Here is a 16554-nt window from a genome sequence, read left to right on the forward strand (position 1 = left end):
GTCCAACATGAGAACCAGGGGGAGAATTAGCTCGTTTATACATCACCGGAACAGCTTATACAAAAAAAAAAAGGAAAAACAGCGTCAAGGACACTGTGCTATTACTAGTATCATATAAAAATAAATAATTTCAGATATCAGCTAAAAAGTAATCAACACATATGAAGCTTAAATTTACCTAAGGCACTTCAAGCATTTCTACCAATTTTAAATTTTTTCTGCTCATTTGCATATTTGTTACTCATTTGTTGTAAATGATAATTTCATTTTAAAAAAATCCATCTGTGATGTTCAGTGCATCTTTACCCCAAATACAAAGATAAAGATTAATGTGCAACTATTCTAAAATTTGTGAAATTGGAACAGGGAATTGTAAGAATGAAATATTTGGTATCTTTTGACCAAAAACAGCAAACGTTGCGCTAAATTACATTATAATAGGTTTTGTCATGATTTGAATACTGAAACATCATCTGTGGGGATCTTGTCACATTTCAGGAAAACTGCCCTATGATTAAAAGTATGAAGATTTCACGCCAATTTGAAGAACTTCAGTAAGATGTTCTCCAGGAACCTACATATCCAATTTCAAAGCGCCAAGGAAGTCGGCAAGAAGAATAATGTTTCTTGCTTCCTTAATACCACAAGAGTCACAGATGTCTGCAAACAAGTATTGCGCGTAATCAAGGCCAATATTCGAACTCACAATTTTCAACTATACAACTCAACATTCAACATTCAAACTCCCAATAATTTTCAACTATACAACTCCAAATTCAACATTCAAACTCCCAATTTTCAAATATACAACTCAACATTCAACATTCAAATTCCACATTTTCAACTATACAACTCCAATTTTCAACTTTCGAACTCCCAATTTTCAACTATACAACGCCGCATTTTCAACTTTCGAACTCCCAATTTTCAACTCTACAACTCTACATTTTCTACTTTCGAACTCAACATTTGGGATTCCTATTCCCAATTTTCAACTATACAACTCCACATTTTCAACTTTCGAACTCAACATTTGGGATTCGTATTCTCCCTAGGCATCCCTAACTTGCTTCATTGTAGTTACCCACGTTTTTCCTTCTGGGCTATACTACGTCAGAACGCGTCATAGTACGTCACATGACGTTTCGGAGTTTTAGAGTTATTCCTATGTGGCCCAAAAATATGAACCGGAAACACTTGTGATGCTATAACTTCATGATTTTGGCCTACCGCCGACATCCGCCATCACTTAGGCCTAATTCGGTTGCTATCGTGTCGTCTAATGACAAGAGCATGCGTGCGTGGCTCGCCATGGCTTATTATTTTAAAATTAACAACTCGCTTGTTAATTTCCACACTATTACAGCCAAAACACAACTCAGACACTAAACACACCAAAGCACACACAAGACGAGATGGCTGTAGTGTGAAGCCACTAGCTTTCCCTTTATTACACGGTGACCACTATGTTCAACATCATGTATTTCACGTTGAGCGGCTTGCACTAGCTTGACAATACGCTCACTACACATTCCAATGCCACTTAACTGTGACAAAAGTCTCACAAGACTCTCACACCTACGTGACACATCTCCCCGTCTGGTCAAGGTCAAGTGGCAGCCTAGACAAACTACCACTGACGTGGTCACGAACGAACTCGGTGTCGACGCGTCCATGTTCAAAAGTAACTGCGAGGTCACCATGTGTTTGGGACTCCCTAACAAAGTGATAAGTAGTTTCATGTAAAATGACACCGACGATTTTTTAAAGTCGCATTTGACTATATGTATGCTCATTTTGGCTTGTGTTCGCTGGCTAGAGGTCTAGGGGGCCCTATGACTTCGATAGTTGACAATGGGGAATACGAATCCAAAATGTTGAGTTCCATAGTCGAAAATGTGGATTTCGAAAGTTGAATGTGTGGAGTTCGAAAGTTGAAAATTGGGAGTTCGAAAGTTGAAAATGTAGAGTTGTATAGTTGAAAATTGGGAGTTCGAAAGTTGAAAATGTGGAGTTGTATAGTTGAAAATGTGGAGTTCGAATGTTGAATGTTGAGTTGTATAATTGAAAATTGGGAGTTCGAAAGTTGAAAATTGGAGTTGTATAGTTGAAAATGTGGAATTTGAATGTTGAATGTTGAGTTGTATAGTTGAAAATTGGGAGTTTGAATGTTGAATGTTGAGTTGTATAGTTGAAAATGTGGAGTTTGAATGTTGAATGTTGAGTTGTATAGTTGAAAATTGGGAGTTTGAATATTGGCCTTGATTACGCGCCATACTACAAGATTGGTCGGTCCATGTTATGAATAAGCCAAAACTGCGTACCTATGTAACTTTTCAGAATTTACTAATCCCTGAAAAATATTTATCGCCGAATTGTAACTTTAAATATATTCAAGTTTTTGCTCGCTTCCGATGTTCGTCACTTCCTCTATAGAGGAAGGGCGACATTATGGTATTGATCCTAGACAAAGAATCTGTACTTTATGCAATTCACATGATGTGGAAGATGAATACCATTTTCCGTTAATCTGTCTATTGTACAAAGATTTAAGAATGAATATCTGCCACTGGAGAGTTTTACTGAGCCAAACTTTGATAAATTTCAGAGACTTGTAAGTTCTGTAGACTCAGAAATATTAACTAATCTTTGTAAATTTGTATACAAAGCAATAGACCTACGAACCTCAAAAATATGTAGTGTATAGACATACGTATATATTAACTTATTTAGTATATATCATTTACATATTAGCTTGCTATCATGTGTTCAACGTTTCTTTCCTTTTCACTCATTTAAACAGTCTTCAATATTATAGTTACGTGATTCTGAGCGTTTAAGTGAACTTAGATTGGTTCACTCTTTTCTCCCCTAATAGGCCGGTGGCCTTAAAAAGCAATAAAGTTATTATTATAACCAATTTCAAGGCAATCACACAAGTTATTTAGGAGAAGATGACTATTTTTACCAAAGATGGGATAATTTCCACAAAATACAAGTACAAAAATTACACCAAAATTTGAACAACCCTGAGTACAGCTCTAGGTACATGCAAACCTAGTCTCAGAGCAATCAGACTAGCAATTTCAGGGAAGAATTTGGACCAAAAACAGGGAAAATAGGCTAAAAATTACAAATATGGAAACTTCACCACAATTTGCACACCTTTGATAGAGGCCACCCCTTGGAACATGCATGATTAAAGTTTCAAATTAATCAACAAACGGTTAAAGAAAAGACCCTCTGACCAAAAGTGAGAAAATTGCCCCAAAATACAAACACGCAAATTTCACCACAATTTATATAGGTATATATGTACCTTACAAAAGTCACATAAAGGTACTTGCACACCAACTTTCAACCAAATCTGGCCTGTGTTTACAAGTTTTAGCAAATTGCAGGCTTTGTCTTTTCTTACATCATTTGCAAAAAAATTTTACACTAACATGTTCATCTGAACAAATTCACACCTCCATCCCTTGGTGCATCTATACACCAAATACTAGATGGTAGGTGCTGTGACTTTTACATTTTTGCACAGTGGACATACATGCATACATTCATACATACATACCAAAGCACTCTTTGGCATATGGTATACAACATACAAATGTGAGCTGAAAATGACTAAAAATCGTAAACAGCCTTTACATCAGATAAAAATTTATTTTAAATTTATCAAACAGTTTACAAAAATGTCATTATCTCTTAACCAGTTAATGTAAATGATCTGCAGTTGCTATCAGCGATGAAGTGTGAGTTTTTCTCCTATTAAAATATCACTGCCAAAACATCTCTGCATACACAATCCACTGTGGGGGTTCAACACCAGGTCCTATCGCTTATCTACATACACTCTTTTGGTGGAATGAAGATATCTGGATCAAGAATGCCCGCTGTAATATCAAAGAAACTGTAAAGGAAAGTAGATTGTTAAAATAAAATTAATGATTTTCATACAACAAAAGCAGAACAACATGTTATAATGAACAGTGGGCAGTACATCTGGAATTTACAATCACAAGGATAAGCTAATTATTTATCCCTACAGATGGTTACTGTTTAGTGACTGCATCCGATATCATCAAATGCCCCCTGATACTTTGTCTAACTTCTTGTTCAGAGGGCGATTGAATAATAATGAATTATACAGAATTTTATTCCACTCATCCAGTCGTAGTATGGTTTTGCATATCGGAATGTTTGATTAGTCTGCAAGACCAAAGAGATTATTTTGATGACAGATTATCGGTTCAGTTTTGGATGCGGCAAGGTGGGTTCCTATTCACTTGAATAATGAACACTGAAGTGAGTGTTAGCTCCAGTACTGGTTATGAATCTCATAGTCACCACAGAACAGTTTAAAATCTGAGAAATTGAGCATATTCACCATAAAACAGGTTAAAGAAAAGATTTTTGAAGTTAATCGGGGTAACTTTAAATCTCTAAAGGGCAATTAAGAGTAACTCTGGCCATAATAAATACTAGTGTAATCCAAACAAGGCTTTCAAGAGAGCCTTGAATAAGCCTTTGAGCTGTTCAAAAAACAAAGTGATGCGACAATTCATTCTTGGCAGACTGTAGAGAACACACAAATGATCTAGAGTTGACACATTTTCACCATTATTTCCTTGAATGTTGGTTTTCATTTGAGTCTACTTGACAACAGTGGAGTCATTTGAATGTTGCATGTCGTGAGGTTTAAAATGTTCTCAACAACACTCTTTTGTTACAAACTGTATTAGTTATCAGAGGCTTAATCATTCTGTCAGCTAATGGCAGAACTCTAAATTAGACCTGCTGAAAATTTACCAATATGTGATGCATATTCACGGCCAAGCACAACACGAGGTTATCTATCACAAAACAGATGAATGAAGTTTTTAATTCTTTTGTTTTAGTGTTCACATAACCTCTTCCCTCCTCAAATTCGTCGCAATTACCCACTGCAAGTTTGGCATGAGGAAAATCAGTCAAGAACTGATTCCCCATATCCCTTAATGAGGGAATATACATTGTATTGCATCAGAACTCAGTATCCGAGATGAAACTAATTAATTATGGGTTGTGACTGACACAGAGTCAAGGGAAGCTAGATCCAGATTATTCAGTCATACTGCTGTCCAAAAATTTACAGTTGCTTGGTATCGATATGAACACATTGGAAACATCTCTCTGGTTGTGTGTACATGTACTTTGTGCCTGTTTAATCATGTAATTTTCGTAAATACACCACTGTTCTTTTCATAAACAAACAGTGTGTATACATGTAGGTTGCTGGTTCACTTAAACTATTATCAGTAATCTAATGGGAAAATAAGGGACAAATAAATAAATCCAGAACCAATCTTTTGTTTACATTCTGAATAATATGAAATGAATCAACAATAAACAAATCGGAATATGGTAATCAGACCCTGGAATTGAAAGGTTACCCTTTAACTGACTCCTCTAGTCAGTAGTGCTTGCGGCATATTATCAAAGATTTGAAGGACTCACTCAGTGCGGACAACTCCAGTCTTATTGCTGAAATAAACTTCAGAGACAGGTCCGCAGCCCCTCAGTGTCCAGCTACCAGCATAACGACCTGCAGCACAGAGGGACAAAACAGCATAAAAAAATTGTCAGTCAGTGATAATATTGACTGGTATAACAGCATTATAACTGGTAGATATTTTGCTTTGTAGAGTATGTTGCTTTGTAAAAAAAGGGATGACTTTTGTATTGTCGTTTATATTATGCCTTCTACATTTAATTGTGAATAACAAATTGGACATTTAGTCTTTATGAGCCAAAGTTACTTTCAGTGCTGAACTTTACAAAAACAAATCAATAATTTGTTATTGACAGTGCCAGCGATCACCTTGATTTGCAGTCTAGTGTATGCATGTCATTTTGTATTGAGATCACAGCTCTTTTTGATGGGACATATGGTGTGATACATACCATGAGATTGTTTTTCAAGGGCCTTGACAAGTGACATGTTTTGCGTACATGATTGCCACTGACCCAAGCGTAATTCTTACATCAGTATCGTATCTAAAGCTCGCATGATTTCTAGTTTGAAAGATATAGAAATACTTCTGATTTGTATGTTGAATTATCTATTACATCTTTTTTGAAATTTGCAGTAAACGGCAAGCATTCAGAGGGTAAGAGTATGACTATCTGTATACGATTTGAAAAGGAAATCAAGTGCTTCATGCATTTTTTGCATTTTTCTGTAAAACACTAAAGCCATACCCAATCGATGATGTGAATTTCGGGAATAGTGAAGTCACACCCTCATGCAGAAAGAATTGAAAGTAATTTTATTGACACAAAAGAAACATTCTTTTGTTACAATCCATATCCCCACTTGTAATAGAGAATTTGTCAGTGGAAGTAACTAAATCGAAGTCGATATGATACGCATGAAAAAAGCAATGAGGGTGTCAAAGACCTGTCTGTGACTGATGCCCATATCGGATTGGATTGTAAAAAAGTAGACATTAGCATGAATGGCATAGGTTAATGTCTTTTTAGCAAGTTAAACAGAATGAGGTATATCATGCACTGGCTCAAAATCCGCTAATCTGCAAGAAACTGGTCCAGGCATGTAAAGGCTTTTGACATAAAAAAATCAGAAGGCCAGATGTAGTAAAAAAGCCCCTGTTTTGAGTACAAAAAGAGACTCACTATAGTTATTTATTAATATTGCTAAATGCCTTTCTTTACTATTAAATCTTTGTATGATAAACATCTGCAGCACCTTTCATTAGATTTGGTGCAGTCATTCAGGATATAGATCACTCATTACAAACATTCTTTCCCTGTTTACTACAGAAAAAAATGGGGTTGGTCAACACGATTGTGGTGAAAATGTAAAGCCAAGCTGGGCTGCCACCCTAATTAAAAGGTCTTTCAATTAGCAATTAATTGACATTGACAGATTATCACCTGTACCAAAATACATAAATTTGATGCAGTGCTTCTAGACTCTTACACCATAAATTCATTATGTACGCAAATTAGCCATTAATTTAAACGATACTGGTAAGTGTTGTTGCATTCTATTACAGCACTGTGAGATCAACATCTTTATAAACTTTTATCAAATTTGATGCTGTACTTCTGGACATATCAAACTAATTAAGAAAGTTCTTTAAATATGAAAATTAAAATTAACTAACTTGACACTAATAAACGGCTTTATTTACTGTTGAATCAATGTGAGCACTATAGCTGTAGACATTTTCATAAAGTTTGATGGAGTATTTCTTGACATCAGCCTTATTATGAAAATTCGTTAAATGTGCAATTCAGCAGTCAATCGACAAGATACTGCTGCATACTTTTGCATGCCTTACATCACTGTAAGATCGACATCTGTACCACGTTTCATCATGTTAAATGCAGTACTTCTGGACATATCAAACAAATAATGAAATTTCATTAAATATGCAAATTAGCAATTGATTAACATGACACTGAAGAACATCTTTATTCGGTGTTAATGCAATGTGAGCTCAACATCTGTACAAAGTTTCATGAAATTGATAAAGTATTTTTTGACATATCAGCCTAATGACAAAAAATCATAAATATGCAACTGAGCAATTGACCTGATACTGCTACATGTCTTTGCATGCTATAACGACTATGAGATCAACATATGTACCAAGTTTCATTAAATTTGCTGAAGCATTTCTCGACTTATCACACTAATTACGGTGGTTCATCAAATATGCAAATTACCAATTAATTGACGTGATACCGCTTAATGTCTTCACACAATATTACGATACTGAGGTATCAACATCTGTACCAAGTTTCTTCAAATTTATTGCAGTATTTGAGGACATGGCACAATAATTAGGAAAGTTCAATAAATATGCAGATTAGCCATTAATTATCATGATAGTGCAAACATCTTTGTACACTATTATAGGACTTTGTGCTAAAGATCTGTAGCAAGTTTAATCGAATTTGCTGTAGTTTTTTTAGATATATCATCGTAATTACAAATATTTATCAAATATGCAAATTAGCAATTAATTGTCATGATCAACATCTGTACCAAGTTTGTTGCTACCTTTGATACTGTATTCTGATACTGTATTTTACTTTTCTGGGTAATAAAATACTACTATACTACTGCTACGATCCTGCTAAATGTCTTTCCACACAGTTACAGCATTGGTATATGAACATGCGTACCAAGTTTCTTTAGATTGGAGAGAGTATTTCTTGACATATTATATGAAAGTTCATTAAATATGCAAATTAGCAATTAAAATCGCACTGATGAACATCTTTATTCACTGTTTATGCAATGTGAGCTCAACATCTGTATCAAGTTTCATGAACTTTGATAAAGTATTTCTTAACATATCAGCTAATTATTGAAATTCATTAAATATGCAAATTGGCAATCAATTGATATAATACTGACATATGTCATTGTGTGTTATTAGAGATCAATGTGACCAACATTTGTACACAAAGATTCATGAAATTTGTCTCTCCAGACAGAAAGCTTTTTAAAAAAAAATTACTAATTATGCAAATTAGCACTAACTATGCATGCGACACCTTAAACTAGGGACATGCATACTTATGGCATTGAATTTATCCTTGTACCAAGTTCGAAAGGAATTGGCTCAGGCATGTCTGAGATATCTGCGAGGACGGACGGACGGATGGATGGACGGAACCCAAACCATAAGTCCCCTTGACTTCGTCCGCTGAGACTGAAAAACGAGGTGGTGTTTCAGGTGATGTCGAATTCATTTAGGTATAAGATTACATGATTCACAGCGTAACTTGCAACTTGAACTACTTTGGATTGTGTATCAATTTTCACCAACCCTGCTGCACATGTTGTGCACAGATATTGTATTATTATGCATATAATTATTTCGCGTTTGTTGTATTCATTGATTCTTTAGGTATAAGATTACATGATTCATAGTAAGACTGGCATCTTGAACTACTTATGGGTTTTGCATCAACTTTCACTAAGCGTACTGCACATGTTGTGCACAGATATTGTATTATTTTTTTATACTGTAAAACAAGTCTTTTTAGCCAGCATCCTTTTTTTAGCTAATTTAGCTAAGTGTCTAAATTCCCTAATTTAATATGCCGCTAATTTCAACTTTTCCTCATATAAACTATGATAAGGATGTCTTTTAAGCTAAATTAAAAACCTGCTGATTGCAATCAAAATCCAAAGTTGCTAAAAAGCATGCAGCTAATTCAAAGTGTTTTACAGTATATTGCAATTGCAGTATTTGTAATCTATGTAAATTCTATACAAACTCAAGTTGTCCAAAAAGTAAGTTACTGTTCAAGTTGTTCAAAACAGCAATGGAAGGGGAAAGAGTCATTGGAACTGCTAAAAGCCTGTGGGACCCAAACAACCAATGTAAACACTGTATCCAAGTTGAGTTGGTAATTGATAAAAGTTTTAAAGCAAGTTCTGACATAATGTGCATCAAAAAATTTAAAAATTGCAGCTATGTTCATGTGATGAATCTATACATATCGTGTATGAAATACACTGTTTGTCATCAAGAAAGTGTCACAGGCACACTGCACTTCTGACGGCCCCTCTCTGTAAAGCAAAGCCCGTCACTGACCGTGTTCTGTCTGTCCTCCCCATAACTGCACTATGACGCCCGCTCCTTCTGCTGCCAGGCTGCCAATGGTAGTCTCACCGTAGAAAGTAGCATTGTTGGGAACACGAACGGGGCGGAAGGGTCTGGTAAGATCGATCACTTTGCATTCCTTGGTTTTCATATTCAGCTTGTATTCTTTACCCTGGGTAACGAACAAATGATCGCATCGTGAATGAGCCATGAAACTGAAGACAACTTTTTGTATATTTTGCAGGAGTCCAACTGGAAGCAACTGTTGCATAGGTTCATATCGTTATGGCATGGAAAATTGTCAGAAATCCGCAGCATTTGACAGCCCTTAGCAAATATAATATGCCGTTAGATCTTGGGAGTGGATGCCTAGAAATGATATTCAATTGTTTCCACTTTTCTAGGATTTGTTACACGTCAATATCCATATGATAATTTGAAATTCATGACATCTCCCTAAAATCACACTGAGGTCTAACTAAAGATCGCATCACTAAGTCAAATCAGCATGAATGTCACTTGACATCAGAAATGACTGCGGATCTTATGCAGCACAAATGACACTAAACATGGATGGGATAGAAAAGAACTGGTGATATTGAGTATGGAATCAAATATTGATGGCTAAAATGGTGATCTTATTGGTCAAGATATGAAAATAAAAGAAACACTAGTTGTGATATAACACAGCTGGAACATGCTTAAGCTTTCAATTAGAGAAAAATACCCCTTTTAACATTCACGAATTTTCATTAACTGTAAGGTGGTAATAAACTACCCTAGCAATGGGTAGACCACTCAATTTTGACGAGTTTACTCTATATATGCACTCACTACCACTTGTGAGTTTTTATTTTATGAACTGGTCAAAATCTCGGCTCATTTTGGTGTAGGATTATCTTTTCACACTCCTTCGACATTTGCAAAATATTGCACTTTAGTGTAGTTGTTAAATGTATAAAAACACTACTACTGTCATCATAATTTTCTTTTAAGTTATATCATTCTAGTCCATATTCATTCATATCAAATGCTGAGTGAAACATATTTACACTGATAAAAGTTTTCTTCTTCTCTAACGCAGACAGTATTATGTAATAATAAGTTTGCAATGCATTAGTAAAAATAACCACATAAGATGATACACTGGTCTCTTTTCCTGTATTAGTCACGAACATGGATAAGAAAAACCATTTTCTTAAAAGTGCTCTGCCCATGTTATATTCTGGTTTTAGAATATGCAAATTCCCATTTGTCAAATGATATGCACACATTGGGCATAGGGATAGTGAATGACCTAGTAGCAATCTTCAAATGAAAATACATTTCACTCGTGCAATTTACACATAGAACACGTACAGTTTGACAACAAATCGATCCACACTTGTGTTCTCACACTCATGGCTTACCACGGATGTGAGATTTTACCATAACCAACCGGGCTTAGTTGTGTGGACTTGGCAGATAAAAGCTAACAATATTATCCCAGTGTAGAATCTCCTGGTTTCATTGTCAAGCAAATTAAATTCACATACAACTGGAATGACATCCCCAATATATTTTATCCTAAATGTGCCCTCTATGCCATGATTGAAGAATTCCAACTGTGATGTTGCAAAATGTAAAACAGGCTCCACTGTTTGATTTGTTTTTCAACTGAAGACTGACTGGAGATCTGACGTTTCGGCTTACCTCTTGATAAAGAAATAGAGTTGCAAAGTTATCTTTCTTGTCTTCAAGATTAACTTTATCCACCACACGGATTCTTTGATTGCGTGCATCGTAGGCCATTCTGCTCCTCATTTCAAATTGTTTGCTGATATCATACTGCAGTCATAAATAAAAAAAGTGAAGATCAATAGTATCAGAAACAAACCATAAAGGCCATCCATGGCCAGAAGTCGGGATTTTTTCATTTTAGACATTTTTACATTTTAGTAGTGCATGTTTGACATGTTAGGTCGGAACCAACGTGCCTAAAATGCCAAACGTGCAAACCTATCGTGTATCGTGCAGACCTAACGTTAAAAAACCCATGTCTAACATGCATAGCATTTTAGGGCGTACAAATAAGTCCTATTCTATCATGCCAATCGTGCAAACCTATCGTGTATCGTGCACGCCCAACATGTATGCACCTACACGTGTATATCATGACTGTACGATTGACATATGGTACCATTCGACTTATATGGACATGCACGTTAGACATTTTAGACACGTTAGGTCCGTACACGTTGGGTCATCACGTTACACGATAAGTTTGCACGATTGGCATGATAGATTTTGACTCGTGGACAACCTAAAATGACATACACGTTAGACATTTTAGACACGTTAGGTCCGTACACGTAGGTCGCACGTTACACGATAGGTTTGCACGATTGGCATGATAGAGTTAGACCTTACCGTGTTGTTGGCCATCACGTGAATCTTGAGACATATCGTAAGCTTATAAGGTGCCGACCTAATATTTACGGAGCTAACGTGTCTAAAATGTCTAACGTGTATGTCATTTTAGGTTGTCCACGAGTCAAAATCTATCATGCCAATCGTGCAAACTTATCGTGTAACGTGCTGACCACGTTAGGTTTGCACGATCTTGTATCATGCAGACCTAACGTGTACGAAACTAACGTGTCTAAAATGTCAAACGTGCCATTTTAGGTTCTCAAATGGGTCGAAATCTATCATGCCTATCGTGCAAACCTATCTTGTATCGTGCAGACCTAACCTGTACGGACCTAACGTGTCTAAAATGTCTAACGTGGATGTCATTTTAGGTTCTCAACATGTGTCAAAATCTAACATGCCTATCGTGCAAACCTATCGTGTAACGTGCCGACCAAACGTGTACGGACCTATTAAACGTATCTAAAATGTCTAACATGTATATCATTTTCGGTTCTCCACATGCGTCAAAATCTATTATGCCAATCGTGCAAACCTATCGTGTATCGTGCACACCTAACGTGTGTAAAATGTCTAAATGTCTAACGTGTATGTCATTTTAGGTTCTCCACATGAGTCAAAATCTATCATGCCAATCGTGCAAACCTATCTTGTATCGTGCAGACCTAACCTGTACGGACCTAACGTGTCTAAAATGTCTAACGTGGATGTCATTTTAGGTTCTCAACATGAGTCAAAATCTATCATGCCAATCGTGCAAACCTATCGTGTATCGTGCAAACCTAACGTGTACGGACCTAACGTGTCTAAAATGTCTAACGTGCATGTCATTTTAGGTTCTCAACATGGGTCAAAATCTACCATGCCAATCGTGCAAACCTATCGTGTAACGTGCCGACCTAACGTGTACGGACCTAACGTGTCTAAAATGTCTAACGTGTATGTCATTTTAGGTTCTCCACATGACTCCAATTTCTATCATGCCAATCATGCAAACCTATCGTGTATCGTGCAAACCTAACGTGTACACGTGTACGGACGTAACGTGTCTAAAATGTCTAACGTGCAGACTTTTACAGTGTTTAGTCATGCAAGTTTGTCCTACACGTTTGGGTTATATAATGCACGATGGCATACAATTGCCCATTATAGCTTCAACAATGTGAAACGTGCATTTTTACCAACTATTGGCCATACCTCATAAAGGCATGTGTCGTTCATCTGACAGTGAATACAATGTTTGACACTCAGCATCCAAGCAGACATCCACATAACTATACGGAAAAATTCTTGTCAATGGTTCTGAGATTACATGTATCTGATTTTCTTGATCAACCCCTACATCTGGGAGAGGAGATGGTAAGAAATTTGACATGCGACTTTTTTGTTTATGTTCCACAATTAAATGTTTTCAAAAAGTTATTCATCCAAAATTCTATGGTTTCCCTGTATATTCTTATTCGCAAAAGAAGCAAAGTTACAAATTTTGACTCATATTTTTTACTTTTTTCACCACCAACTCGAAAGATGTGAATGGTTTATCCAGTCAAAGTTCTTTTCTGTCATGTCGCATTCCTGTAGTATGAAAGGGGTTTGTTGGTGTGTAAGCTTACTTCTACACATTATAGACAAAAATTGCAGAATTTCAACAAATAAAAGGTAACTTGTAGCTGTGCAAACGCAGCTATCTGTGGCAGAGCAGGCTGCGTCTATGCAGGTCATCAAAAGGTCGACCCCGCCTGTTGACTTGGTGGACTTCGTGAGGTCACTGTGCAGTGCAGAGGTGCGACCAAAGTTGGGATCGAAGTGTGAGGCCAAAGGCCTAAACTCGATACTAGTGTAAAGTATCAAGTGTAAAGTACACTAGTACCGAGGTTCGGCCTTCGGCTACACACTTCGATCCCTGGCCTTTAATCGACAAGCAACGCTGCGCGTAACCTTGGAAATCCAGCTGTCTGTGGCGGGGTCCCGGGGCGGGGTATGCTGCGTCTGTGCGGTCATCAAAGGTCAACCCCGCCGGTTGATCTTTTGGTGACCCGCATAGACGCAGCCTATCCCGCTACAGATAGTTGCGTTTCCACAGTTGGCTAACTAAATGATGCCTGTCACCATGTAGGCATCACAAGACCTCCGTGGTTTTCGAGACAGATATTCTCTTGAGCAAATAAAACGACAACTTCTGCATTGAACGAGTTATTGGACTTATGTCAGCGTCCAACGGACTGATTAAATTGGTAACCTACATTACAAGAGCAATGCAGCCATGCAACCTACACGACAATAGAAAAGTTTGTAACAACATTGTAAAAGGTTGTGCTGAAGGCTTGAGCTATTGTAAAGTGCAAACATTCTTGTGACAGTTTGCCAACTCACTAACCTGTATAACTTTTGCTTCCCATACATACGGTGCAACTGTAATGAATACGAGGAAATGAAGTATTTACGTTCGATTCATCCAACTCAAAAAAAGATAACGGAAAATGGCAACTAGCGGAAGGTTGAACATGATTATATTTCATCCGCGTTTTATATGTAGCCAATACAAACTGTAGGATTATCAACTAAGTCACATGTCCGAAACAATATGACGGTACAAGACATCCATGGCCAGTAGTAAAACATTCTGCATGTTTTACATTATTACATTTATTCATGCACGAAATACATTTTTCACATTTACGGTAATACATTTTCTCATTAAATGTCCTCACGCAATACACTTTACTATCGGGACTTCGTCGGGAGGGTTGATCCGACATCATCCGGAAATTGGGAATTATCAGGACTCCGTGGGGAGGGCCGATCGGACATCATCGGGAGTTCGGGCTGGTCGTGCACGAAATACATGTAAGCTTACATTCTTTACATTTAAAACATATTTTTACATTTTTACGTTTTTTGCATGATAGGTGTGCACAAATTACGGTAATATACGCTGTGCCGGGACAGTTTTTGTCCATTTAAGCTTTGAACGTTTGTAAGCCCAGCCACGTAATTAGTGCAGACCTCTCATTTGTCAAAGTAAAACATGCATGTACAAATGTATTAAACGTAAAGAATGTATTTCTTGCAAGCCCATCTAGACCGGCCCCGATCTTAGAATGTAATTCGTGCAGACCTTTCATGTAATAAAAGTAACAAATGTAAAAAAATGTATTAAATGTAAAGAATGTATTTCGTGCGAGACCATCTAGACCTAGCTGCGATCTTTTTAACTTATTTCGCGCAGACTTTTCGTGTAATAAATGAAAAAAGATGCATTAATTGTAAAGAATATAATGTATTAAATGTAAAGAAAGTATTATGTGCAAGCCAATGTAGACATAATCCGGACTTAAGAATGTAATTCGTGCAGACTTTCCGTGTAACAAATGACAAAAATGTAAAAAATATATTAAATGTAAAGAATGTATTCCATGCAAGCCCATCTCGACCTAGCCAAGACCTCAAAATAAAATTCGTATAGACTTCTCATGTAAAAACTGAAAAATGTACTAAATGTAATTTCGTGCAAGCCCATCTAGACCTAGCTGTGATCTTTTAATGTAATTCGTGCAGACCTTTTGTGTAAAGATGAAAAGAAATATATGAATTGTAAAGAATGTAAAAATGTATAAATGCAAAGAAAGTATTTCATGCTAGCCCATGTAGACCTAACCCCGACTTTAGAATGTAATTCGTGCAAACCTTTCACGTAATATAAAAATGTAAAATGTATTAAATATAAGGAAGGTATTTCGTGCAAGCCCATCTAGACCTATCCTCGATATTGTAATGTACTTCGTGCAGGCCTCTCTTGTAATAAATGAAGAAATTATTAATATAAAGAAAATATTAAATCGGCAACTATTGGCCATAGCTCCCCCCATGGTCAGGAGTGCGAGTGATTGAAGCAAGCGCTGAAACAATAGTCATTGAACTTACGGCATGGTTTTGGTGTCTGTCCGTACACAACACCAACGAATACTAATATTGCAAGCAAGATTCTCATGGTTGATTCGGTGAAGTATTCCGGAGAAATATACCAGACCGATCTGTTTCGTTGATTTAGTAGTTGATATAGTGTACTTTATGAGCACAAAGTGGAGTGACTGCACAATTTGTAGCTTTCAGACTATATCCTCACATAATGATATCACGTGATCATATCGGCTGCAATACCATAGTCGAATGTCAGGAGGTCTGAGAGGCAAAAGAACCATAAAATCAATTATTGTATTGCGTAACGTTTATGATGAAAGAAAATGTGTAGGACACGTTGTGTGAACTGCAGTCTATTTCCGATTGCCATCTCCTCATACCACTATACTGAAATTACCCTACGATGTCACACCCCCATAAATGAATAAGATCGTCCCCGACTTACACAATCGCTTTTTGACCGTACCTGTGAAGGTAAATTCACAATACAGTACCTCCCTAAACAGTGCCCCTTGCCCCAAGTATCGGTAACCACTCCCAAATTCACTCGACGTAAAGTAGATGCTGGGGCGGGACAGCTGTGGAGTTG

At 36.8% G+C, this 16554-nt stretch overlaps 1 protein-coding gene across 1 annotated transcript; it reads right to left on the reverse strand.

The window, feature by feature from the left end:
- Window positions 1-3770: 3770 nt before the first annotated feature.
- On the reverse strand, window positions 3771-16228 carry LOC139150375 (mammalian ependymin-related protein 1-like). The gene is made up of 6 exons (XM_070722712.1): window positions 15969-16228; window positions 14422-14456; window positions 11325-11459; window positions 9624-9804; window positions 5500-5587; window positions 3771-3913 (listed from the first exon to the last, which is right to left on the reverse strand). Exons 1-6 carry the CDS (start codon window positions 16033-16035, stop codon window positions 3847-3849), a joined length of 573 nt encoding a protein of 190 aa, XP_070578813.1. The 5' UTR covers window positions 16036-16228; the 3' UTR covers window positions 3771-3846.
- Window positions 16229-16554: the final 326 nt, after the last annotated feature.

Source organism: Ptychodera flava, chromosome 14, assembly GCF_041260155.1.
Source record: "Ptychodera flava strain L36383 chromosome 14, AS_Pfla_20210202, whole genome shotgun sequence".
Classification (NCBI taxonomy): Eukaryota; Metazoa; Hemichordata; class Enteropneusta; family Ptychoderidae; genus Ptychodera; species Ptychodera flava.